At 42.1% G+C, this 27408-nt stretch overlaps 1 protein-coding gene across 1 annotated transcript; it reads left to right on the forward strand.

The window, feature by feature from the left end:
* Positions 1-73: 73 nt before the first annotated feature.
* GTF3C4 (general transcription factor IIIC subunit 4) lies at positions 74-20050 on the forward strand. The gene is made up of 5 exons (XM_003911156.5): positions 74-697; positions 7972-9798; positions 14237-14367; positions 17902-17990; positions 19524-20050. Exons 1-5 carry the CDS (start codon positions 341-343, stop codon positions 19586-19588), a joined length of 2469 nt encoding a protein of 822 aa, XP_003911205.1. The 5' UTR covers positions 74-340; the 3' UTR covers positions 19589-20050.
* Positions 20051-27408: the final 7358 nt, after the last annotated feature.

Raw genomic sequence — 27408 nt, forward strand, 5'->3', positions numbered from 1 at the left:
ACTGCTGCGTGCGTTTCCTCGGCACTTTAGGAACTAAAGCCTAATTGTCTGGGTAGCTCCCTAACAGGCTCTGGAGCTCAGTCCCTGGGCAGGGGGAAGGGGGTCCTCCGGGCTCCCAGCTCGCAGTCCTTTTTCTGGACGGGCAGTTCCTCGGCCACCTGGCAGAGCCGCGTTGCCTGGCAACGGCGGGGTCCTTCCTGGCTCGGCGGCGCTCGGGGCCTGAGGGGAGAAAACCGCCGCGGAGGGCGCTGGGGGTGGCGGCGGCGGTCCGGGAGGTGGCGGCGCGACTGAGACGCGGGTTTGGAGCGCCAGGGCGTACGACCTCTGCACCTGAGAGAAGATGAACACGGCCGACCAGGCCCGGGTGGGGCCCGCGGACGACGGGCCTGCGCCACCCGGAGAGGAGGAGGGAGAGGGGGGCGGCGAGGCGGGCGGGAAGGAGCCAGCAGCGGACGCGGCCCCGGGGCCCAGCGCTGCATTCCGCCTCATGGTGACTCGGCGGGAGCCGGCCGTGAAGCTGCAGTATGCGGTGAGCGGCCTGGAACCGCTGGCTTGGTCCGAGGACCACCGCGTGTCTGTGTCCACGGCCCGCAGCATCGCTGTGCTGGAGCTCATCTGCGACGTGCACAACCCGGGCCAGGACCTGGTTATCCACCGCACCTCGGTGCCCGCCCCTCTCAACAGCTGTCTCCTCAAAGTAAGTCATCCCTCGCCATTCCCAGAGTCTTCCCCTGTCCCTCTCTCGCGGCCGCGTCATCCGTCCCAGGGGAATCCGGTCCCGCACTCGGTGCGGGGATTTCCCTCTTCGCGCCGAGCGCTGGGGATTTATTAAGCAGCCAGGGTTGCCACCGCTTAAAAAAAAAAAAGAAAAAAAAGAAAAGAAAAGCCTTGCAGCTGTCTGCACCCTGTTTCCCCAGGTCACTGGCCGCCCCAAACACAGGTACACACCCAGGGGGCTTCCCGGAGTTGAGTCCCGCCAACCCCTCCTTCGCCCCAGCGTCGGGCCGGCACATGGAGCGGGTTACTCTTTCTGAGACTCCACCCCCTGTAGATCCAACCCGGGGCCTGCCTCTGTCGTTGCTCCTATTGTTTGGGGCCGAGTTTCCGAGGTTCTTGGCTGGCTTTGTCTACTGTGTGTGCCCTCCTCTCGCGCCAGTTTAGCTTCAGAAAAGAAAAACTGGTCCTATCCATAGTCTTAACTGTTTAAGTGACTTTATTATGAATGGTCCTCGCCTCTCCTTGGGCAAACGGGTAAATACCAGATCTCGGGGTTTGTACTCTAGTTTTTCTTCACTAGCTAAACATCTTTGGGATGTAGAATGAAAATAAAGACTCGAAACAACTGCATATCTTAAACTTCAAGCGCAAGGTCAAGTAGTAAGCCGTAGCGTTCCTTTTAGTTGCTTAGAGGTGTAAAAACTTTCCATATATCCTTAATAGAAGCGTACACTTACGTGTGATCTGTCAAAGTGTATATTCATACATTCAATAGGTATTTGAATACCACTGTGCTTGGTGCTACCGCATGTTCTGGAAATAAAGCAGTGTGCAAAATAGAGCCCCTGCCCTCATGAAGCTTACATTCTTTGGCAAGTCAAGCACAAATGATAAGGTCCTGTCAGGTAGTGATAAGCATTATAAAGATGTGTATCCACACACAGAGAACATGTTGATGTGTTCGTAAACTCTTATTCTGTACAGCCATTTAAAATATGAGTCATTAGCTATAGGTAGGGTGATGATAGCCCTCATCACTTTGTAGCATATTTAATTCAAGTTTCAAACAGCTTGTTGTTAGATTGTTCGTCAGCTTGTATGACTAAGCTTTCTCTAAGATCTTGAAGAGGATGTGAACACATTTGTTCAAGTGTAAACAAATCAGATAGACAGATGCAACCCTATGAAATTGAGAATTACAAAAGGAGGAAGGCAGAAGAAAGGTGATTTAAAAGGTGTATCTTCTGCTGAAAAGGCACTTAACTGTTTCCAATGATATTCATACGCACATCAACTCAAGGAAAGTATGTATGTCAGTATGGTAGAGATCGAATACCTTAGCAGAGAGAATGTAAAGAAAGGAGGGAATAGTAAGAGGAGAGACTTTTATGGGGCAGGTCATCTGGTGGTGAATCTACAGCAGTCCCAAAGAAGGTAGCGTTTGGTTTGTAAGAGGAAGGAAGGAAAGGGCATTCCAGGTGGTGGGAATGAGGCATTCATCCCATGTGCATACACGTTTAAGTCATGAACATCATTTACGATTGTTTGTATAATGACGGACCAGTACATGAGCTCAAATAGGTTTTCTAGAGAGTCAGAGAAAGTAAGATGAGGCCAGTTGTGAACTTGGAAGGTTGGTATGAGGAAGTTGGCTTCAATCTAGGAAGCCTTTAAGATGTTGTTAACAGTTTCATTAGCATAGAGTGACCTGCTGTGGTTCAGGAACATTGCTGGATAGAGGCAAGAAGATGATTGCTGGGATCAGTGTAAAATAGAAGTTAAGAGATTGGGCTTTGGCACAAGATAGGCCTATCTATAAAAGAGGGATAATGAAACCCTGTTTAGGCTTTTTGGAAGATTGAATTAAACATACATAATCACTTGGCCCAATTCTTGGCACACTGTAAATGCTCAAGGTGAAAATATAATGCAGTTATACAGGTATGAAGGAGTAGGAGTCTGGATTAATATTGTGGTTGTGGACTGTCATTTTGTCTCACCTGACATTTAACACAACTGCTACCTAGTAACAGGAAATCCTAATATAGCTGTCTTATAGTTGACAAATGGCTTCGACGAAATTAATTAGTAACATCTTCCCCTTCTGTACTGTGGTGTTTTTTTTTTTATGCACATCACATAAACCATCAGTCCTTTTGCAGTCTTTTTAGACTGATTGAAGTGAATGAATTCCGAATTGTCCCTGCAGTTCTACAAGAGCCCTCTGTGGGTTAAAACTCTTGTGTGATAGTAGGAATGTAAAGAAGTCTGTATCAGCTCTTTGATGACTCCACCCATTGGCAGTCTGTGGATTTAAATCTGCTCGGTGCTGTGCAGCATGCCTTCGGTCTAACCTAAACAGTGGACAGTCTGCAGCACAGATCACAGTTTTAGTGTAGCATTGTTAGAAAACTAGGTACTAAACACCTTTGAAGCTTTTGCTCTGTGATTCTGTTATTTAGATTATGAATTTGCAGGAAAATCTGCAGTTATGTAGTAGTTCAGACATTAATTATCAGCTGTTTTATAAGATTGTATGGTATAAAGGTGAACAGTATAAATCTGAAAAGCAATGAAATAGTGATTTAAGAATGTCAGAATTGTTTTTCCCATTGGACTGTTGATTTAGTGACTCATCTAGTGAGTCATTTGTGTATAGTTCCAAATTCTGATAATATATGTGTACCGAATTGTATTGCACATCAATTGTTAGGAGCCTTAGAAAGTATTAACTTCATCTGCTACATTAAGTTAAATAACTGTTGCCTGGCTTTGAACTCTATTACCTGTCCTCAAGAAGCTTACTGTCTAAAAGCTTCAAGTGAATTTTTGTCAGGTGCTTACAAAATGCCTAACAGTTAGTATTAAAAGTATTTGCCATTAAAAGTAATGGTGAAAACTGCAATTACTTTTGAATAGTATTAGTGGTCAACTGGAAACTGGATGTTGTACAATTAAATGATTGGCTGTGGGCAGGCCCCTGGGAGCTGGACTTTTAAGTATACTCCTTGAGCATCTGAATACTTGATTTGTTAACAGTTTCGTGATAGGGAGAGTTGGAGGGGGGTGCAGTAGTCTCATTGAAACTAATATGTCAGAAATTGCTACACAAAACCCTAAGACTTTTTCCTACCGGTCAAGATCTGTGCTGCTCTCTATCCTGTCAAGAATTCTTCCCACGATGAGTAGGACCAAGGGTTGCTTGAGCCTCCTTTATTTCATCCTGTGCCGCTGCTTTGGGTTACCAATCCTGTGAGTTTACTTCTACAGTAGCTTTTATTTGTAGCAAATTTAACCTGTTCTAAGGAGTATTGCTTAATTCACAGTATTAAAGGATTTGATGAACAATTTTATATCTACTGTTCATTTGGTGCACAACTTTATGTCTACCTTGCATTTTTGCATACTTTTGTTAGCATTAAAAATCTTATTGCCGGGCGCGGTGGCTCAAGCCTGTAATCCCAGCACTTTGGGAGGCCGAGACGGGCGGATCACGAGGTCAGGAGATCGAGACCATCCTGGCTAACACGGTGAAACCCCGTCTCTACTAAAAAATACAAAAAAGAACTAGCCAGGCGAGGTGGCGGGCGCCTGTAGTCCCAGCTGAGGCAGGAGAATGGCGGGAACCCGGGAGGCGGAGCTTGCAGTGAGCTGAGATCTGGCCACAGCACTCTGGCCTGGGTGACAGAGCGAGACTCCGTCTCAAAAAAAAAAAATTAATTAAAAAAAAAAAAAAATCTTATTAACATTTACTTGAGGCTGAGTGCTGTGGCTCACGCCTGTAATCCCAACACTTTGGAAGGCTACGGCAGGAGGATCGCTTGAGCCCAGGAGTTAAAGACCAGCCTGGGCAATACAGGGACACCGCGTCTCTACAAAAAAATATAAAAATTAGCCAGGCATGATGGTGTGCACCTGTGGTCCTAGCTACTGAGGAGGCTGAGGTGAAAGGATTGCTTGATCCCAGGAGGTTGAGGCTGCAGTGAGCTGTAGTCACACCAGTGCACTCCAGCCTGGGTGACAGAGAGACTCTCAAAAGGTTTTCTTTTTTAACTTAATTCTCAGAGTACATTAACAATTATCATAGGTAACTTTATTGAGCACTTAATATATGCTTTGATATATTGACTTATTTAGCCTTTCTAACTTTATGGGTCATGTATTAGTCTCATTTATAAATGAGGAAATTAAGGTCAGAAGGTTTAAGCAATTTGCGCACACAGCTGGTGTGTAACAGAGCCAGCATTTGAACCCAGGTAGTCTGGCATCATAGCACAGATTTTCAGTTATTATGCTGTGCTTCATTATGTCATCTCACAAATTTTATCTACCTGTAGAAAGCACCGGGCTTTGATTAGCATTATTTTATTTCCAAGCCAGCCACCTATACCTCATTTAATTGGCATTTTCAGTCTGTGATTTTCCAGCAAGTTTCATAGTATATCCAAGAGACTACTTTAAAATACCTTCCTAAAATCAAGATACACTGCCTGAAACACCATTCCCAAAGTATTCTACATACTTTGGGATAATAAATGGTGAAAGGTAATAACTGTCTTCCCTCCAAAGGCTCTTATTGTTTAAAAAGGAAAAAAAGTTTGGCTTCTTGTGGCTCAGTAGGTCTTTATAGTAGTTCCCTGGCCAAGGCATTTAGTGTCCTCCTGTCACTTCTCAAGGGAGAATGACATATATAGTATTTCCAAAGCTTGTTTGGCCATAGAACTATTTTTAAGGGGCAATGAAAGGGAGTAGTGTACTGTGAAACACACTGGAGGAAAAGTTAGTTCTCTGTTTTGTGGACAATTTTCTATTTACATTTCATTTTATTTGCTTATCTATTATTAGCAGAAAAGAGAATAAGAATAGATTATTCCTGTTGTCCTTTGCTGCTTTCTTTCTTTTTCTTTTTGAGACGGAGTGTCGCTCTGTCGCCCGGGCTGGAGTGCAGTGGCGCGATCTCTGCTCACTGCAAGTTCCACATCCTGGATTCACGCCATTCTCCTGCCTCAGCCTCCTCAGTAGCTGGGATTACAGGCGCCCACCACCATGCCTGGCTAATTTTTTTTGTATTTTTAGAAGAGACGGGGTTTCACCCTGTTAGCCAGGATGGTCTCAATCTCCTGACCACCCGCCTTGGCCTCCCAAAGTGCTGAGATTATAGGCGTAAGCCTGGCCATCCTTTGCTTGTTTCTAATCATCATTCCTGTCTGCACAAACTATTCGTTTGTTTGTACATTGAGGAATTTTTTGTTAGGCTTAATGGTCTGTAGGTTTTGTTATTTATTTACCATTTGGGTTTTTTTGTTTTGTTTTGTTTTGTTTTTTTGCAGAGCCTGGCTCCATCACCCAGGCTGGAGTGCAGTGGCACAATCTCGGCTCACTCCAACCTCTGCCTCCCAGGTTCAAGCACTTCTCCTGCCTCAGCCTCCTGAGTAGCTGGGGTTACAGGTGCCCGCCACCACGCCTGGCTAATTTTTTGATATTTTTAGTAGAGATGGGGCCTCACTATGTTGTCCAGGCTGGTCTCAAACTCTTCGTCTCCAGTGATCCCACCTCGGTCTCCCAAAGTGCTGGGATTACAGGTGTGAGCCACCGCGCCCAACCATGGGGGATATTTTTTAACTCTTTGTTGCACTCTAATTTTCTGATATGTCCCTGGTTGTCCAGACTTCATCTAGGATGTGGTCAGTGATTCTGTGTTAATGTCTTTCAAGTGCTTTCTGTGTCCTGGAGGGTAATTCCTTTAGGCTTGAAAACTTAAACTCATTCAAAGTGACTTTTATTATATCCATGTGTGTCTTAGGCTAGAATTTCCTTTTAATCATGTTCTACCCTTTCCAGTTTAAAGGTCAGCCTCTTTGAAAAAGGAAATTGACACTAAAAAAGAATTGAAGGATTCTTTTTCTTTTATCCATTTCTCTAAAGACAGTGGATAAAGTCCTTCCTTCCTCCTGCTTCCAACGTAACAAAAAATTTTTTGGCTAATCTCTGCTCTTTTTGGCTTTAGCCTTCCTATTTTTTTATGGTTCTGAACCACTTTCTTTTGGTCATTTATCTCTTCCTCCATCTTTGATGTCTCTTTAAAATCTTATTAAAGAGCTCACAGCTGGGCGTGGTGGCTCGCACCTATAATCCCAGCACTTTGGGAGGCTGAGGCAGGTGGATCACTTGAGGTCAGGAATTCGAGACCAGCCTGACCAACATGGTGAAACCCTGTCTCTACTAAAAATACAAAAATTAGCTGGGTGTGGTGGTGCACACTTGTAATCCCAGTCACTTGGGAGGCTGAGGCAGGAGAATCACTTGAACCCTGGAGGTGAGATTTGCAGTGAGCCAAGCTTGTGCCACTGCACTGCAGCCCGAGCGACAGAATGTCTTACTGTCCGATACATGTTACGAACTTGGAGGAGGGAGAGATGAATGAAAGCTTGAACGACCTCAAAAGGCCTTACAGGGAGAATTAGATCTGGTAGGATAGATGGGATTTACAATAGGGAGAACTAGGCAAGGGAGCCAGGGAAAGCTGAGGTGGGACTGTTCAGGAATGGCAACTAGAATAGTCTGATTAGAGTGAACATTATTCTGTAGAAACAGTAAACAAAGCAGTTGGAGTTGGCTCTCGCCATTATTTGTGAATGAAATTTCAGATAAAGGACCTAAAGGTGGCATTTGTATTGCAAAGATATTGTAAAAATCTAAATATCAATTTGTATCAAAGATACATATAGACACATATTTTCTTTTTTTTTTTTTTTGAGACGGAGTCTCGCTCTGTCGCCCAGGCTGGAGTGCAGTGACACGATCTCAGCTCACTGCAACTTCCGACTCCCAAGTTCACGCCGTTCTCCTGCCTCAGCCTCCCGAGTAGTTGGGACTACAGGCGCCCACCACCACGCCCAGCTAATTTTTTATATTTTTAGTATAGACGGGGTTTCACCATGTTAGCCAGGATGGTCTCGATCTCCTGACCTTGTGATCTGCCTGCCTCGGCCTCCCAGAGTGCTGGGATTACAGGTGTGAGCCACCGCACCTGGCCTTATTTTCATAAATTTGTTAACACCTTTTTTGTTTTGTGACTAGCTCAGATAAATGCTGTGTTGAATCTTAAGAATCAAGTACGTCTCTGTTGGATATATTAATTCTAAGAAGAATATGAGAACCAGGCTATGAATAATGACACTTATTCTGACATTTTTAAAAAACTGCCATCTCCTAAACACTCATCTGATAGTTTTTATATCTCTTTATTTTCAGGTTGGCTCAAAAACAGAAGTTGCTGAGTGCAAGGAGAAATTCGCCGCCTCCAAGGACCCCACGGTCAGTCAGACTTTCATGTTGGATAGAGTGTTCAACCCTGAGGGGAAGGCTTTACCACCAATGAGAGGATTCAAGTACACCAGCTGGTCTCCCATGGGTTGTGATGCTAATGGCAGGTGCCTCTTGGCAGCACTGACCATGGACAATCGCCTGACCATCCAGGCAAATCTCAACAGACTGCAGTGGGTCCAGCTGGTTGACCTGACTGAGATCTATGGAGAACGTCTTTATGAGACCAGTTACAGGCTCTCTAAAAATGAGGCCCCGGAAGGAAATCTCGGGGATTTTGCTGAGTTTCAGAGGAGACACAGCATGCAGACCCCAGTCAGAATGGAGTGGTCGGGCATCTGTACCACTCAGCAGGTCAAGCATAACAACGAATGCCGGGATGTTGGCAGTGTGCTCCTGGCCGTCCTCTTTGAAAATGGTAATATCGCCGTGTGGCAGTTTCAGCTGCCCTTTGTAGGAAAAGAATCCATCTCTTCATGCAACACGATTGAGTCAGGAATCACCTCTCCCAGTGTATTGTTTTGGTGGGAATATGAGCACAATAATCGAAAAATGAGTGGCCTTATTGTGGGGAGTGCTTTTGGACCCATAAAAATTCTTCCTGTCAATCTCAAAGCAGTCAAAGGCTATTTCACTTTAAGGCAGCCTGTTATCTTGTGGAAAGAAATGGACCAGTTACCTGTGCACAGCATCAAATGTGTACCACTTTATCATCCTTACCAGAAGTGTAGTTGCAGCTTAGTAGTGGCTGCAAGAGGCTCTTATGTATTTTGGTGTCTTCTTCTGATCTCCAAAGCAGGGCTGAATGTTCACAATTCCCATGTCACAGGCCTTCACTCACTGCCGATTGTCTCCATGACTGCAGACAAACAGAATGGAACAGTCTATACTTGCTCCAGTGATGGAAAGGTGAGGCAGCTGATTCCCATTTTCACAGATGTTGCATTGAAGTTTGAACACCAGTTGATTAAACTCTCAGATGTGTTTGGCTCAGTGAGGACTCACGGGATAGCAGTGAGCCCCTGCGGTGCGTACCTGGCCATCATTACCACTGAGGGTATGGTCAACGGCCTCCACCCCGTTAACAAAAACTACCAGGTGCAGTTTGTTACTCTCAAAACCTTTGAAGAGGCAGCTGCTCAGCTCCTGGAATCTTCAGTTCAAAACCTTTTTAAGCAGGTAGATTTAATAGACCTAGTACGCTGGAAGATTTTAAAAGATAAACATATCCCTCAATTTTTACAAGAAGCTTTGGAAAAAAAGATTGAAAGCAGTGGAGTCACCTATTTTTGGCGTTTTAAGCTTTTCCTCCTGAGGATTTTATATCAGTCAATGCAGAAAACCCCTTCAGAAGCCTTATGGAAACCCACCCATGAGGACTCAAAAATCTTACTAGTGGATTCACCTGGGATGGGCAATGCTGACGATGAACAGCAGGAAGAAGGCACTTCTTCCAAACAGGTGGTGAAGCAAGGCCTGCAGGAGAGGAGCAAGGAAGGAGACGTAGAGGAGCCCGCTGATGACTCGCTCCCCCCGACTGGAGATGCTGGAGGCCGGGAGCCAATGGAAGAGAAACTCCTGGAAATCCAAGGGAAGATCGAAGCTGTGGAGATGCACTTGACCAGGGAACACATGAAGCGAGTCTTAGGAGAAGTGTATCTGCACACCTGGATCACAGAAAACACTAGCATCCCCACCCGAGGACTCTGTAACTTTTTAATGTCTGATGAAGAGTATGATGACAGAACAGCACGGGTAGGTGTTTATTAACAGAAACTCTGAAATTGTAAAGTCTGCTTTCTTCATGAGAAAGAAATGACCTAAATTGAGTTCCTGAAGATCAGCTTTTGCTTTGACATTTTTTAGGTAATTGATTTGCATGAGGTGCAGGGGAATAAATAGGAAATGCGGATTAATGCAGAGGATGCATTCATAGCATACAAAGAATATTTTGATTCTTCTTCACACTGGCCTTAATAGATATGCAGAGTTTGCAGGATGAGCTTTCCAGACTGGATTAGCTTAAAGAGACTGCATTTAGCTGAGTAATATGTGATGGGCAGTCATGGCCATAGAAATATGGTGCCCATGCTCCCTGCCCTTCCTCTTTTACAAAAGTTTTGTAGGGGAGGGGTGTAGTGACATGTTTTCCGTTTGATAGGATTTAAGGATATCTTCACATTGAGTCAAGAAAGACATGTAAACGAATCATTACCCGTGTCTCATTTTTACAAATACTGGACACAATCTTTATTTTGGTAATAGAACAATCATAGTGTTATCCAGAATGTATTCTATAGAATTTAAGTTGCTTAACGGAACACTGGGGTTCCCAGTGCATATTACCATCCTAAGAGTTCTGAGAATTCCTACAGAAAGGAAACATATACCTTCGTATAGTTCGGTATTACTCAGACTTCCTGATCGCAGAATCTTTCTTGCAGCTAATAGCTGCTAAAATCCTGAAGAACCCGTGTTCCAGGAAATATACTGTATTCTGAAATACTCAAAACCACAAATATCTGTGTTCCTTTTTACTTCAAAGATTGATACTTATTGACTAAAGTCTTAAAATATTAATTGAAGGCAGTATCTTTGTTCGTAATGTTAAGCCATTCACAATCACTTCTTGCATTTTGTTGTTGGAAAGAATGTGTATGTTTGTGTACACACATTTGCCTTTGAAATTATTGCTCATAGAATGTTTGCAGTGGTCTTAAGAGTATTAAGATGCACTGTTCATGTAAATGACTTTTCTTCTTTAAAAGTTAACTTTTGGGGCTGGGCGTGGTGGCTCATGCCTGTAATACCCAGCACTTTGGGAGGCTGAGGAGGGTGGATCACAAGGTCAGGAGTTTGAGACCAGCCTGGCCAACATGGTGAAACCCTGTCTCTACTAAAAATAAAAATTAGCCGGGCATGGTGGCGGGTGCCTGTAATCCCAGCTACTTGGGAGGCTGAGGCAGGAGAATCGCTTAAACCTGGGAGGTGAAGGTTGCAGTGAGCTGAGATTGTCAGTTGACAAGAGCAAAACCCCATCTCAAAAAAAAAAAAGTTTTTTTGTTTTGTTTTGGTTTTGTTTTTGTTGTTTTGTTTTTTTGTGGTTTTTTTGAGAGTCTCGCTCTGTACCCCAGTCTGGAGTGCAGTGGCACGATCTCGACTCACTGCAAGCTCCACCTCCCGGGTTCACGCCATTCTCCTGCCTCAGCCTCCTGAGTAACTGGGACTACAGGCGCCCGCCACCACGCCTGGCTAATTTTTTGTATTTTTTTTAGTAGAGACAGGGTTTCACCGTGTTAGCCAGGATGGTCTCGATCTGACTTTGTGATCTGCCCGCCTCTGCCTCCCAAAGTGCTAGGATTACAGGCATGAGCCACCGTGCCCGGCCAAAAAAACTTAATTTTTAAACGTTTCATTGTGTTCCAAATTGTCTAGAAGAGTATTCTGGTTATCACAGTGCCATGGGACCTAGTTAGATTTATTATAAGAGTCAGTGAAAAATTAGCAAAAACATGTTAGAAAGTACTAGAGGTTGGGTTTGTAATGATTTAGAATAATTGTCCAGGTACTCCATGAGCCCAGGAAGCTACATTTAGCGTGGTGATGTGATTCCAACAGAGCCAGTTTAAAAACCAGAAGATTACGCACCCATCCCTGTCTATAGCAACTGAGTTTATTGAAGACCATGCATTCCTGTCTTAAAAATCCAACTGTATGCATAAAATGAAGACTTTTTAAACCCAGGATGTTGATTTATTAGTAGTTATAAATTATTTTGGAGATTATCAGCCTAGTATGCTGGTACAGTTAAACTAACACTTTTAAACCTTTTTTCATTATCACTTCCCCCAGAGCATTTGTAGACACTTTTTCGGAATTGACCCTGCCCATGAAGTTTTAATACCACAGATGTATTTTGTGTGTCCGTTTATGTACTGTGTGTATATCTTTGCTTTATATGTAAAAAGAGAACTTTTTGTCCCCCAAGAACTAATATTTGCTGCTTTGGAAGGACTCTCACTCCCATTGAGAATGTGTGAGTCAGAATAACACAGTTAAGAATTGAGCTTGCCAAGGTCAAGGCTATTGAGAACAAATAGCAGTCTTTCCTTATGTAAAATTGAGGTATATCTGGGCTGGGTGCAATGGTCACGCCTGTGACCTCAGCACTTTGGGAGGCCAGGGTGTGAGGATGGCTTGAGCCCAGGAGTTCAAGGCCAGCCTGGGCAACATAGCGAGACCCTGTCTCTACATAAAGTGAAGGAGAAAAAAAAAAATTATCCTGGTATGGTGGCACAAGCCTGTAGTCCTAGCTACTTGGGAGGCTGAAGGGGGTGCCATGTTCGCACCACTGCACTCTAGCCATGGCAACAGCGAGACCTTGTCTTAAAAAGAAAATAGAGGTGCATTTGTATGGGAGGAATTCTGAGTAGTTTTTGTCACTGTATCATTATCAGGATGTTTGGCCTGTCTAGAAAAGCAGAGTGAGGCTGGGCGCGGTGGCTCATGCCTGTAATCCCAACACTTTGGGAGGCCGAGGCGGGCGGATCACGAGGTCAGGAGATCGAGACCATCCTGGCTAACACGGTGAAACCCCTTCTCTACTAAAACTACAAAAAAGTAGCCAGACCCTGTAGTCCCAGCTACTCGGGAGGCTGAGGCAGGAGAATGGCATGAACCCGGGAGGTGGAGCTGGCAGTGAGCCAAGATCACGCCACTGCACTCCAGCCTGGGTGACAGAGCGAGACTCTGTCTCAAAAAAAAAAAAAAAGAAAAAAACAGAGTGAGTTTGGTCATCCTTGCTGTAAGGGACCATATGTTAGAATTCTTAAGACTGAAAAGAAAAAAGGCCAAAAATTAATGGGATGTAAATTTGTAGAGTATATGCAGAAGAGGTAAGATACTGGGTTTACCAACTTCTGAGCTAGTAAGACATCCTTTGAAACTTAAGTGAACTAATTTTAGTGAATTAATCCAAAAACTTGTGGATTCATTCATAAGAAGCAGAAATGGATTCAGAACTGGAAGGGCACTATCACTAGTAAGAGAAGACAACTCTTGAGGGTTATGTATCCCAGCCTCCAAATTACATATCCAGTGAAGTTAAAATAAAAAAAAAAAAATGAATTGGATTCAAGTTTTTTTTCAGACTTCTATGTTTAAACAGTAAATCTTTTTTTTTTTTTTTCTTGAGATGGAGTCTCACTCTGTCACCCAGGCTAATGTGCAGTGGCGCAACCTCGGCTCACTGCAACCTCCGCTCACGGGCTCAGGCAGATCCTTCTGCCTCAGCCTCCTGAGTAGCTGAGATTACAGGTGTGCGCCACCATGCCCAGCTAATTTTTCTATTTTTAGTAGACACGGGGTTTCACCATGTTGGCCACCTAGTCTCGAACTCCTGATCTCAAGTGATCCACCCACCTTGGCCTCCCAAAGTGCAGGGATTACAGGCATGAGCCACTGTGCCCAGCCAAGAGTGTAATCTTAATAAAGCACAGAAAAGCAAAACTGAAGCAAAGAATGGCCTAGAGTCTGCCGTTACCTCTCTCACTCCCAGCTTCTTGCTCCTATAGTAGGTCTTGCCATGCCTCTGCAGTGGGGTCAGCTTGTCTTAGATTGCCGTCTACTGGACTATGTTGGCCATGGGTCTTTGGGCCATCAGAAGGGGAAATTATTTTTTAATCCTGATGATCTTTTTACTTTGTAAGCCTGTCTTTTAAAATAGACATTTGTACAGTTCTACAAAGAGAGCAGTATTCCACATAATATTTTGCCTATAGAGATTATGCTTTTTCTTCTTAAAGTCAAAACATTATAAATAATAGCTAAATACTTTGTCTTCTAATAGAACTCTGAAATCCTTGTCTCAGAAGCAACTAAAACAAGGCAAGTAATAAGATTTTGGTTTTCAGAACAGTTTTCTCCTTAGTGGTTACACCCTGTTGCCACAGAGTACCTGAATAAATTTATTTTATTTAGCTAGTTGACACAGGTTGAAACTCTAGTTCTTTTATTTTCCAGACAGTATAATCAGCCTATTTGGCAATGCAGATCCCCTGTCTTTTGTGAAATACTGCTCTTTGCTCTTTTCTTTTTGTTTATTATTTTTTAATTTTCCCTTTGTGTTTGTCGGCTTTTTCTTCAGAAAATCCTGCACTTACACTAAACTTTGCGGACTACTTTGTCTTACTAGGTGCTGATTGGACATATCTCAAAGAAGATGAACAAACAGACTTTCCCTGAGCACTGTAGTTTGTGTAAAGAGATCTTGCCATTCACAGATCGCAAACAGGCAGTCTGTTCCAATGGCCACATTTGGCTCCGGTAAGCCGTTTTAAAAGTTCCTACTTATGCTCATTTTTCAGTTTTGTGTAGCACAAACTACTGTATGTGACAGAATAGCAACTTTATGCCAGTTATCTGTTGCCCTTGCCAATTTGTTGGAGAAAAGCTGCTATTACAAAGCCTGATGTCGACTTTTTTCATCAGTATCACTCAAGCAAGTTGGCCTTTAAAGACAGTTTTTTACTGCTTAATATATAGGATTTTTCTTATTTTATTTGTTCAATTTTGTAATTGAACAAATTATGCCTCCTCTTCCTAGCCTAAGACCTTGGTGTATCCTAATGTTACTGGACCTGTGGGCTGCATTTGACACAATTACTCCCTCCTTGAAGCACTTTGATCACCTGCCTTCTGGGACACAGCAACCCTGGTGTTCTTCCTGTCTCTGACTCTTCATTCTCAGTTGACTTTGCTGATGGGCATCTCAGCTGTCTGTCTTTCGCCTGTTTTTCTTCTCTTTGCACTTTCCCGGGGCGGTTGCTTATCATCTGCACAATGATGATTTAAACTTAGAGCTTTTGCCTGTATCTCTCCCCCTAAGTCTAGGCTTAAGTATCTAACTGCCTGCTCAGTACCTCTATTTGGATGTTTAATAGGCGTTTCAAATTGGAATCCAACCTTTTGTTACTACCTCTGCAGCCCTGGTCCAAAACACCATCATCTCTTGCCCAGATTATTATACCTGTAGTTACTTTCCATCTGGTCTTCCCGCTTCCATCCTTGTCCCTCCAGTCTGTTATTACAGTCGGGATAGTGATTGTGTCAAAACTTTGTCACTGGCTACTTGTTTCTGATGAGTAAAAAACCCTCTCAGTGATCCACAAGACGCCACACAGCCTGAGGCCCCTTCTTCCCTTTGTCCTCCTGCTGACCTCGTCTGCTGTATTTCTCCATCTTGTTCGCTTCACTCCAGGCAGACTGGCTTCATTCCTCAGGTACGTGAGGCATTCCTCCACCTCAGGACATCTACACTGGCTGATTCCTCTACCCAGGATGTTCTTCCAGCAGATGTCCACATGGCTTCCTCCAGTGTCCCTTTATCAGTTAGGCCTTGCTGGCTACCATTCCTAAAATTGTAACACCCCACCGACATACCTTCCCCTCCCAATGTTTTGCATCCTCCTTCCTTGCTTTATTATTTTCCTCTTTAATAATTATCACTATTTAATATATTTTTTCGTTGTCGTTCCTCTAGAAAAAGAAAGCTGTATGAAGACAGGAACTTTTGTGTTTTGTTCACAGCTATTTCTAGAACAATGCCTAGTGCATGGTGGGCACTAAATTTTTTAATTTTTAATTTAAATTTAAATTTTATTTTATTTTAGAGACAGGGTCTTTCTGTGTCGGCCAGGCTGGAGTGCAGTGGCGCAGTCTTGGCTCACTGTGACCTTTGCCTCCTGGGTTCAAGCGATTCTCCCACCTCAGCCTCCCCGGTAGCTGGAACTACAGGCATGTGCCGCCACACCCGGCTAATTATTTTTTGTATTTTTGGTAGAGACGGGGTTTCACCATGTTGACCAGGCTGATCTTGAACTCCTGGGCTCAAATGATCCACTTACCTTGTCCTCCCAAAGTGCTGGAACTACAGGCGTGAGCCACTGCACCCAGCCAAATTTTTAACAAGATTGTGCTACACATACCATGTTAACTCACTAGTTTTGTTATCAAAATGTATGGACATTTTTCTACATCAGTACAAAGATAACATTCTTAATGGCTATAGAGGTTTCCATTGTACAGATGTTTCATAGTTTACCCCCTTATTGATAATTTCTTCTTTTTCCAATTTGTATTGCATTCCTACAGTTTATTTATTTATTTGGAGATGGAGAAATGAAGTCTCACTATGTTGCCCATGGTGGCTCAAACTCCTGGGCTCCAGTGATCCTCCTGCCTCAGCCTCCTGAGTAGCCAGGACTATGGGCATGTACCACCACACCTGGCTCCTACACTTTTTCTAATTTGACCATTCAGACTTCTTAAGAGGGAAGAATAGGAAATAAACTTGGTGTATTTTAGGTTAGTAATAAAAATAAAAACATTTATTGAGCACTATTAATATGCCAGGCACAGTCTAAGCTGTACACATGTGTTAAGTTACTATATTATGCTGGTGGTGAAAATAAGTTGGTAGGAGTACAGGCATGTGCCATTGCACCTGGCTTTCTGTTAGTTAAGATTGGGTATAATCACTGTCTTTAAGACTCTGGCAGTACATTGGGGAAAACCCTGACGAATATTGAAGGCAAAACTAATGGTGCAAAAAGAGACAGGATACTAACAAATGTTCACAGGTTCAATTCCATCCAAAGATTATCATTGGGCCTCTACCAGGGCCAGGCAAATAAGGATAGGTGGAATGTATTTTCACAACAACCATGCATGGGGAGCATCAGGATTACTTTTGTTTTTACAGATGAGGAGATTGGGGCCTGGGGAAGTTAAATAATTTGCCTAAGTCACAATGGTGGTTTGTAGCATAGCTCAGAACCTGACATTCTGGCTCCAGAAGCCACATGTGTAAACATTACACATTAATGTCTCCTAGATGGGTTCTTTCAGGAAAATTGTTTTCATTTTTACTGACTAAAGTTACGGCTGAAATACCTCAGTATGATTTCTGTAGGTGAGAACCAGTGCTTGCTGTCACTCAGATGTAATCTTTCTTCCTAGATATCCATGTCTTTACTCAAGGTATACCTGCTTGGAGTCCCTTCCCTTAACCTCCTCCTTTGTATTTTCTGCTCCTTAGTTGCTCACCTGAAAATTGTTATCTTTTGGGAAACCTTCCCTGCAACCCAGATGTACTCTTTCCATCTCATTGCGTCCCACCTATCCTTATTTGCCTGGCGCTGGTAGATAGTCAGTGAATAATCCTTGGATGGAACTGAACCTGTGAACATTGGTTAGTGTCCTGTCGTTTTTTTGCACCATTAATTTTGCCTTCGGTATTTTTCAGGGTTTTCCCCAATGTACTGTCAGAGTCTTAAAGACAGTGATTATACCTAATCTTAACTAATAGAAAGCTGGGCACAGTGGCACATGCCTGTAATCCCAGCTACTTGGGAGGCTTAGGCAGAGGATCACTTGAGCCCAGGAGTTCAAGGTCAGGCTGGGCAACGTAACGAGACCCTGTCTAGAAACAACAGCAACAAAAAAAAAAACCTAATGAATAATTCCCAATATAATACATGATCAGTTTTTAAAAAGCATATCAAGAATTTAAAGTGCAGTCAGGTATGGACAGACTAAATTCTTTTCTGATGCTCAAACAGGAAAAAAAGCTGCAATCTACCTGGATTAGAACCTTTATGTCTCTTTGCTAAGCACGGAGCATAGGTTTGGCCAGCTTTGGTGCACAGGGGGTACATTGTTGCATGAATGTATGAGTATCATGCTTTCACTTGGTTAATGTGTAGTTTTATGATAACTCTCTGTGATGGAGAAACACCAGTTTCTGAGTGTTAGGAGAGGAAACCCTCTCCCTTGCCAATACAGTCTGTCTGCTTTCAGGTGCTTCTTAACCTACCAGTCCTGCCAGAGTTTGATATATAGAAGGTGTTTGCTCCATGACAGCATTGCCCGGCATCCAGCTCCAGAAGGTGAAAGCTTTCCCTTACTTGGGAGGGTGGGTGGGTGGAGCATGCTGGCAGTGGGCCAGCGCCCCAGAATAACAGTTTAAGTCACACTCTACATGTCTTGGTGTTGTGCTGTCGGGGATGGGGGGTGGGGAGCAGGCTCCTGCTGCTCTTTACAGTGTTACCATGAAGCCACAGTTAACTGAAACATGGCCATTGGAATATGTCATGTTGAAGTGCATACTGCATTTAGTATGTGAGTTAAGTGTGTCTGCAGTTGCTGTTCTGTCACTGCAAACAAATTACTCATGCCAAAAAATGTCAGTTTGTTTCAGTAGATGACATAGATTATATTTGAATGTAAACTCTGTAGATGATACTGTATACGAAGACAACATTATTTAACCAGTAATAGGATATTCACTTGAAGTCGTTCTTCCAGTAGCCATGATGGGTTTTTCCTGGTTGGTCTATGTGGTCTTTCCTGATAGCTCTAATGTCATCCATTTCTGGAGATAACTACCTGGAAATAAGATTGTAGAGTGGTCAGGAATTAGTGATTTAATGATGCCAGTGTCAGATTTTGTCCTGACGTTAATAATGCACTCTAACCAAGTGAGCTAACTAGATACAGAACATACAATTATATATGCATTTTGGGGGGAATATTCTGTTCTCAGCTGAAATAGCATTCTATATAAAACTACATACATTCTTGAGTTTTGCTCTAAACTGACAGAAGCTCTGTAATTCTCATAAGTAGGTAGATTGATACCTTGTGTTCTGTTGTAGCTTTTTATTAGGGAAACTACAATCATACACAAAAGGAAAGAGAAGAATATAATAGACCCCTGTGTTCCCATCACTTCAGAAATTACCGACTCACGGCCTTTTCTGTTTCATGTGTAGTTCCCTCACCCATCTCCCTCCTCCTGATGGATTATTTTGAAACACATTTTTGGGCACTTTTAAATTTTTACTGCAATTGATAATTGATACGCTGCCTTGGCAGGAAATCTGGAAGAGATTGAAACTTTAAAAATCATGCCCATTGACTTTGAGTCTAGCCATTTATGGCTTTTGGGAAGAATGAGAAGCTACTGGATCTAAAAAAGCATTGGAGTAGAGTTTTTGATAGATGAAAGAGGAGGAGGATTTGACCAGTGTTGCCACATTTTTATTTCTCAAGAGCATAGCATTTTCCTGTTACTGTAATTTTATGAGAGAATATTTTAACATTAACAGTGTATGAAGAACACATTCTTGGAATACAGTCCTTTCTTTAAATTGAATAAATTTAGCTTTATGAAACATTCTTCATTACCCTTATTTTCCTGTGTCATCACACTTTGTGAACCACAAGTTTAGTCCAGCCTCACTTGGAATGTTGGAAACCGAAGCCCAAAGAAGTGAAGTGCTTTGTCTAGGGATGTGTAGCTGGTTCATTGCAAAATTGGGACCAGAATGCCCATCTCTCAATGCTACAGTCCAGTGTTCATCCCTTCTGACTGCCTTTTCCAAAGCTAATAGTTGATACCACTTGTCTTCCTTTTGCAGATCCCGACTGGATTAAGAGGTTACTGCAAAGCCCCTGCCCTTTCTGTGATTCTCCTGTCTTCTAAATAATCAGTGACAGGAACATGGAAGGGCTGATGAACTCTGCCATAGAAAACTTCCTCCAGCCTGAAGAGAAGGATGTACTGGAGGAAGCCTGACCCTCACGAGTGGAGAGAAGTCCTTGGTGATTGTAAAGAGGGCCCCTGGAGCTCATTTCTGAAGGGCACTCTCCATCTCCAGGGACTAACGGATGTCCTTTGAAATGGCTGGACTCAGAGTTGGAGTCATTTTGAGATGAGCATTAGCCCTGGCTTTGTAACCAATGAGGAACACTTAAGTATCTTGACAAAAGCAATTTGAACACAATGTCCTGTAATTTCTAGGAACAGAATGGTCTTTTCTAGAGAACTTGGATAAGGACCTTGCTGGGTTGAGTTAGGTTTTAATCCTTGCTTTGGTCTGGAACTGCCTTCTGGCTCCAGAACTTAAATTGCTTGGTCCGTGGCATCTGATGTACCAACAGAGATGCTGGTCTGCATTCCTCCATTCTTGTTTTTTATGCATATGGAAAACATTTTCCTAAAACTATATTCTCAAGTTGAAGCCAAGACTAAAATTTAATGTGTCAAATGATCTGGTAACTATTATGAGTAATGGTGACTTTTTTTCATTCTCTCCCGTGTCATCAGATTTCCTGACCCAACTCCTTAATCCGTATAAAGATGTCAAATACTGTAGTTTACCCACGCCACAGCCCTGCTTCAGACTTAACTGTGGTAGCCTAGATAAGCTATTTGTACACAGAGGAAAAAAAGATATTTTCCTCTTTTAGTAATAAAACGTTTAGTATTTTTAATGTTGACATTTCGAGATGTTTCATTGAGTATCCAGGGGTCTGTCTGGAGACTTCTAGAGAGGGACAGCTCAGAAGTGGGGCCCTTGAGCTCAGGTGCCATAAGCTTGTGCAATTCAGTTGAACAGAGCCTGGCAGTGTCTCTCCTCTGCACACAGCCCCTTGATATTTGGAATCCAGGTTCTGCCCCCACCCCTACCCACCCAGTGGTCTGTTAAGATGTCCCAGATGGGGCCGGGTGTGGTGGCTCACGCCTGTAATCCTAGCACATTGGGAGACCAAGGCAGGGAGATCACAAGGTCAGGAGTTCAAGACCAGCCTGACCAACATGGTGAAAGCCTGTGTCTACTAAAAATACAAAAATTAGCCAGGCGTGGTGGTGCGCACCTGTAATCCCAGCACTTTGGTAGGCCGAGGCAGACGGGTCACTTGAGGCCAGGAGTTCAAGACCAGCCTGGGCAACATGGTAAGACCCCGTCTACTAAAAATACAAAAGTTAGCTTGGCATGGTGGTGCATGCTTGTAATCCCAGCTACTCAGGAGACTGAGGCAGGAGCATCACCTGAACCCAGGAGGCAGAAGCTGCAGTCAGCCGAGATGGTACTTAGATGATAACCATAGCAGCAACCTCGCCCCTCCACCCCCTATTGATAGGTAGTGAGCCCTTGGAGGCACTTCTAAACAATCTGCTCGGAAATGTCTTGTTTCCTATTCAAATTGCTGTTTTGTCTCCTATGTTTAATCATGTATTTGCTATTCTGCTTATTTTTCTCATTTTGGTGGTAATTTCAAGAAGAGTGTTTATCCACTATTGATTTTCAAGAAAGAAACCAAGCACCATTGAAATCATGAGAAACAGAATTCAGAACATTGTGTGGTTGAAGTCATTTGTGTCTGCAGCTGTTTTTTCCACTTTACAATAAATAAGTAAAAATTAAGATCATGTCAAAAAATTATTGCAGTTTTAATCATTATGGCATATTCCGCCCCCCGCCACCTGCATTAGAATCAGTGGAGATTTGTTCTTACTGGGAATTTTGGGCTGCTGCCATTTAAAACTTAGGTTTTTATTTAAAGCAGTTGTGCATTTTTGAGAAAATTTATTGAGAGTAACTAGAGAGGATCTCCCAATTTTTTTTGTATGTCTCTATAGGAGTAAACATGGCAACAGTTTTTCTAGAACGTGGACTCACTGCAGGGACTGAACCCAGTGGCATTAAGACCCTAAAATCGATCCACCACCTGCCTGCCCCAAGTTTCCAAACACCCAGTTAGAAGGCCTTTCCCTGCCCTTGTCCCTGTCCCACACCCATGGAGGTTAAGCTACAGAGCTGGGGAAACAGGAGATTTTCAGTTAATGGCAGCCTCACAAATAGTGCTTCTGAATTTCTCTGAGAGTCAGCATACCTCATGAGTGTGTTGCTTGGTGCACCTTGGAAAAGTGAGAATGGCACTAGAAGTTTTTAATTGCCTCTTGCAGTTCAGACTTAGATACCTACACCTCTGTACCTTCCTAAAATTTGCCTGGTCTTATTTGGTAGATTTCCAGTTGCTTTCAGCTGTGACCATAATAACTGAGGAACTGGAGAAATAGCGGAAGTGCTATTGCCGCACTGCATTTAAAGTATAGGAGCAAAGATTCTATACAATTAGACCCTTTAAGCTACAACATGGTTGCATTTTGGGAGTCTGATATCCACTTAGGTATCACATTTTCTCTGCCTGGGGTTAATTTGTTCCTATTATTCTAGATAAGAAATTGATAGCTTATTATGCTTGATATTCATTCTGAAATCCTTACGTGTCCACCAGGCAGACTTCGAGCAATCTCTACCTACTATTATATCTGCCAAAACTACCAATTATTTTTCAATGTCAGAAGTCATTAGAGCCACTGGCAAAGCTCATGGTTGAACGTGACGTTTTTCTGCTTTTCCAAGAAGTTTCTGAGAATGTTAATGTTGAAGTATGCAGGCTGGACCTATCAGCAAGTTTAACACATTAATTAGGTGAAAAGACTCTTAAAAGGCAATAATTAAATATTTCAATTATTTTGTAATTATCATGGTATCAAATAAGATGCAAAAGCCGTTGATGCTCATTGGTGCTTGTTAAGAGAATGACAATACTGGTTCTGTGGGCATCTTTCCCCTGCAGCAGTTACACTGCCTCAGAGTTGGGTGCATGACTGCAATTCCTGGAATGGAACCAGGAATTAGGGTCACTGGTTGATTGGCACAGGATCTTTCCATCCTTTCTGCTCCTGACCTCTCTCTCTTGCCTTTCCTTCCCCCAGATGCCCTCTTGGTTTCCATTCCTTTAGTTCTCTCTGCTTTAGAACACAGAGCTAACATTACATGTTGGAAAGAAAAATGGATGAATGGTCAAATTTCTAGAAGCTGAATTGTGTAGTGGGTCTCACTTCCTAGAAGAAACTATTGGTAATATTTCTTTCTAAAGGTAATAGTATTATTTATATCTGGTTTTCTTCAAAACTTAACTATAATTTCCTTGTCAGGGTGCTCAGTAGCTCTTGGTTTGACTTCGGGCTAAGGGATGTGAAATTTTAGCTCCTTCCCACCACCTGTTTCCGCTCGCTGCCACCCCCAGCCAATATTCTTCATAAGCAAAAATTATGCTTAAGCTAAGCTGAATGGGTTATATTCTAAGTAAGTGCAGACAGCAAATAGGCAGACAAATACAGGAATGTCTTTACAATTAGCCCACCACGAACTGTTCTGAGTCTCTGCATGGTTTCCATAATTCGTTATAATGTATCTTTATGTTCTTTCACTGCTCTTCTGTGTCCTGGAGTTTAGCAATTCAGTGAGACTAGGGAGTGTCTCAAGAATGGAACCTTTGCCCTCAAGGTTGGGTCATCAAAAATCCCTCTAAAGGATCTAACTGATGAATTGTTTTTATTTTCGCCATTAGTGCAAGTATCAACTGGCAGCCTCAAACAGCTTTAGACTATGTCTCAGGTCTCTCATAGTTATACTTAGAACTGCTCTTTCTTGAAGCTAAAAGAGGTTTTTGGCGTAAAGATCTGCTGTTCAACCTAGTATAGAGCATGTGAAATGGAATTCAGCCAAACTCCAAGAATATCGAGTTGCTTCTACTTACCTAAAGTAGTACAGAATCACTATCCTGATGAGAAGTGGGGTTTTTCAGAAGATTGTAAACTCATTTCCATGGCACAGATAGAAATCATTATCAGGACTTGTTAGCCAGTTCATGTCTCATTGATAGGATGCAGCCTGCCATCTGCATAGATGGTGTAAGATGGTGCTGTTTTTGAAAACTTGCTGTGGAAATAAATTTGACAGAGGAATAGTTATTTGCAAAGCTGTCCTAGAAAGAAGTTAACTCTTTTAGTATACGGATATTTCTCCTCCAACACCTTTAATTAGGTGGTTCAGCTTATCTTGTATTTTCTGAGTCTTAACTGTACTCTAGGGCCAAGACCTACTATAAAATCTGGAGTCCTAATCAGAGAGTTGTTTAGATCAATATTATATGCTTTGCCAACATAATCTAAGAAGGTATTCATTCTTTCTGGATTTGAGAAGAGTTGACAAAAGTGTAAGATTATATTCTCATGCTGAAATAAGGTATAGGCTAAGTGAAATACTGTAAATGGGTTGGGTAGAATTGAACTTTAGCGCTCTAAATATTATGCTTATTTTTAAAGTAAAAAGTTGCCTCACTGTCATGAAATCCTATTACTTCCATTTAAAAAATCCTGTAAAATGGTCAAACTGGACAATGTAAGAGATAATGATGGCTTTGAGGCATTTCATACTTTATCGGTTTACATTTGGCTAACAGACTGGTAGGTAAGGTTTAGGGTTCTCTCCACTAACGGAAAATTAAATGCAAAATGTCCTAAGAATTATGTTGTTTTCAAGGCTTTGACTCAGATTTGTACTTTGATGTATGAAAGTGAATATCAAACTTGTTTATACAGAAAAGACTATATAGAAAAATAAATCCATGTTGTGTATAGTGATACATGTTTTATGTTTATCCAATGCCTGTACTAAATCTTGTGCTTGGCTTTGAATTATATATGTGTTTACATATGACTTTTTTTTTTTTGAAATAAAAAGAACAGTCATCTAAAAACGTAAGGTTTTGGAAAGGAGATGCGTTTTCAATCCTTACCATTAGGTGGAATGTTTTATAGAATTTTGGTGTTAAAAAAAAATTTAGTAACAATGCATTTTGCTTGGAATACTCCCCAATCCAGAAAAGTTGGTGACTTCTCTCCACTGTATATATGTACATAGTTTTCATTATTAGATTGTAAGCTCCTCAAGGGCAGGAATTGTTTTATCTTTGTTGTTCCTGCAGCACCTAATGTAAAGTGCCTTGCACAGGGTAGGTGCTCATGACGTGTAGAATGAGTGAGTCACTTCCTGCCTCATAAATGTGGTTCACTTCCCCTGTGTTCAACACTACAAAGCTACTCATGCCAGAAGAGGGCAGAGTTCTTTCTTGGGTTTGAACTGGCTTTTTTGGGTTGAATCAGACCATTCCACATCCTTAGCACTACTTAACCTTCTTTTCCTGAAGACTACATATCAGTGTCCTGCGTTTTTAATCTAATATTACAGCTGAGGTTTCTAGGAAAATTTTGAAGTGGAGAAGATTATGGAGAAAATGAAATGGAGATTTGGGGAGGGTGGTTTGTCAGTATATTGCCCTGTGGGGTAATCGTATTTTAGTTATTACTTGTTAAAAGGGTAACAGAACCTCTGTTTCTTTACCAAGTCGCTGGTTGGCCATTTCTCCAATTAACGAACTACCATTGGTTTTAGCTCTTTCTCATTTTGAATTCCCTTCAATTGCTTCCATGATTCTAGAACTTAGAGTCTAATACAGTTGCTGTGAATATTTAGTGCTGTACATAATGGCAGTTTTGTAAATGTGAAATAACCTTGAATATGTTGTGGTTTGTATACAGAGCCATTCGTAGTGTTATTTTGGCCACTTTTTTATTCAAAATAAATAATTATTTGTATACTGCGTGTCTGTTTTATGGAGTTCCCACCATTTATAGCAAAGCTTGGAAACCTCTTAAAGCCTGAGCACCCCCAACAAAGTAAAGTAATGCCCAGGCATGGGCAGACAAGAAAGAAAGAGCTCTGTGAGGGAAATGTTAGGGAACTGGCCACTAGCAACTACCTCAAAACCAAGTCAGTAAGTCTTAGGTGGTTTATTCCAGAAAAAGGAGGAGGAATGTAAGGGGAAGTAACAGAGGTTCAGTAGTATGTTAGGCCACATGTTCTTGACAATATCAATTAAATAGTATTTGGTGAGGAAAGTGACCCTGAAAAATATGATCTCTATAAGCATTATGTATTTGTGAAAAGATGAGTATATACCAGCATTTTTTGCAGCTAGTCATCTGTGCTTATGGTAGAGGCAGTGTCTATCAATGGGTTCATCTATGTGCATCAGAACAGCTTGGAGGATTTGTTAAAACACTGGGTAGGGTGAACCCCACCTCTAGAATTTCTGATTCAGTAGATTTGGGATAGAGCCTGAGAACTGCTATTTCTAATGCATTCCTGGTTGGTGTTCACACCTCTGATCTGGGATCTGTGTTTTGAATACTGTTGGTCCGCAAATGAACTCAAACACTGTTCCCTACCTTGCTTCTGTGGTGCCCACCAACAGTTCACATGGATTATGGGTTTGTACAAATTGTCAGTCTTACCTGAGATTCTCAACATCACTACACCAGTTACTTTTAACTTTATTAAGACAAGATTTTGAATGTTAGCCTTTCCTAAGGAGGACATATGTAGTAGACCACTGTAGTGAATCCTTTCTCTCAGAAGTCTGGCTAATTTCACTCTTCCTCTAAAACTCTTTCAGATGAAATGAAGCTAGTCCTCCCATCCATTGGTGTATTTGAGCTTAATTCAGCCCATCACTTGAAGTTCATTGAATAAGAAACTTCAAAAAAGGCCAGAGTATTTGTGCTACTCCTATTTTGAGATAATTTAAATGAAATACTGATTGCAGGGATTTCAGCAGTGATAAATTTACAATTTAGACACATATTCCTGCTGAGAACAATCAGAAAAGCTAGACAAAAATGTTTAAATACACATATGAAAGTGTTGGAGACTGAACCAGGCAGGAATTACAAGGCGAATATCTGGGAGAAGGAGGAGTCTCAGAGAGGCAAACCCAGCATCTAAGGTAGGTTTATTCTCTTAGATAAGTCTGCCAGTTCCAGAAGAAATAGATGAGAGACTAAAAAGATTAGCAGAGATTTTTACATTGTTGCACAACAATAACAGAAATCGGACAGCATTGTCCACCAAGAAAGCGGGTATCCTGCTAATAAACCTCCACTTTTAGGATTGGGAATCCAAAAGAGCACACCTTACGAGAAAAGGTGAACTGCAAACAGACTGGTTTCCACAGAAACTGAAGCCCAGCTTCACATCATTTCAATACTTGAAGTTGGGTTAAAGTGATCTAGGTTGGTCAGAACTGCTCATTGTCTTCTTCTGAAGGAAGAGGCTATCCCTAGGCCTCAAATCACAATGTTTGGCATTCAATCAATAATAGCCAGCCCCAAACAGTAATAACGAGGCACACAAGACTATAAGACAACATGTTTTTCTTAAAACAGAGAAAAATAGGTTATCCAAATTATGTTGTTGTTATAAATTTTAATCATGTTTAATATTCTCAGAGAAATAAAAGATAAGTTTGAGAATTGTTTACATTTGTGCAGGGCTACAAAAGCAGCAGCAACACAGGCCACACATGGCCCACAAAGCCTACAATATTCACTATCTGGGCTTTTACAGAAAAAGCAAGAAGAAAATATCCAGAATGATGTAGGGAGAGAAAAACAAAATCCCCAAATGCAAGAAAAAGCATTAGAGATATGATGGGAGGATATAAGCAAAATAAATGTAATAAGAATCCCAGAAGGGAAGGAGAAAATGGGACAAAAGACATATTTGAAGAAATAATGACTTGGAATTTTCCAAAACATAACTAAAA

Source organism: Papio anubis, chromosome 13, assembly GCF_008728515.1.
Source record: "Papio anubis isolate 15944 chromosome 13, Panubis1.0, whole genome shotgun sequence".
In the NCBI taxonomy this organism is placed as follows: Eukaryota; Metazoa; Chordata; class Mammalia; order Primates; family Cercopithecidae; genus Papio; species Papio anubis.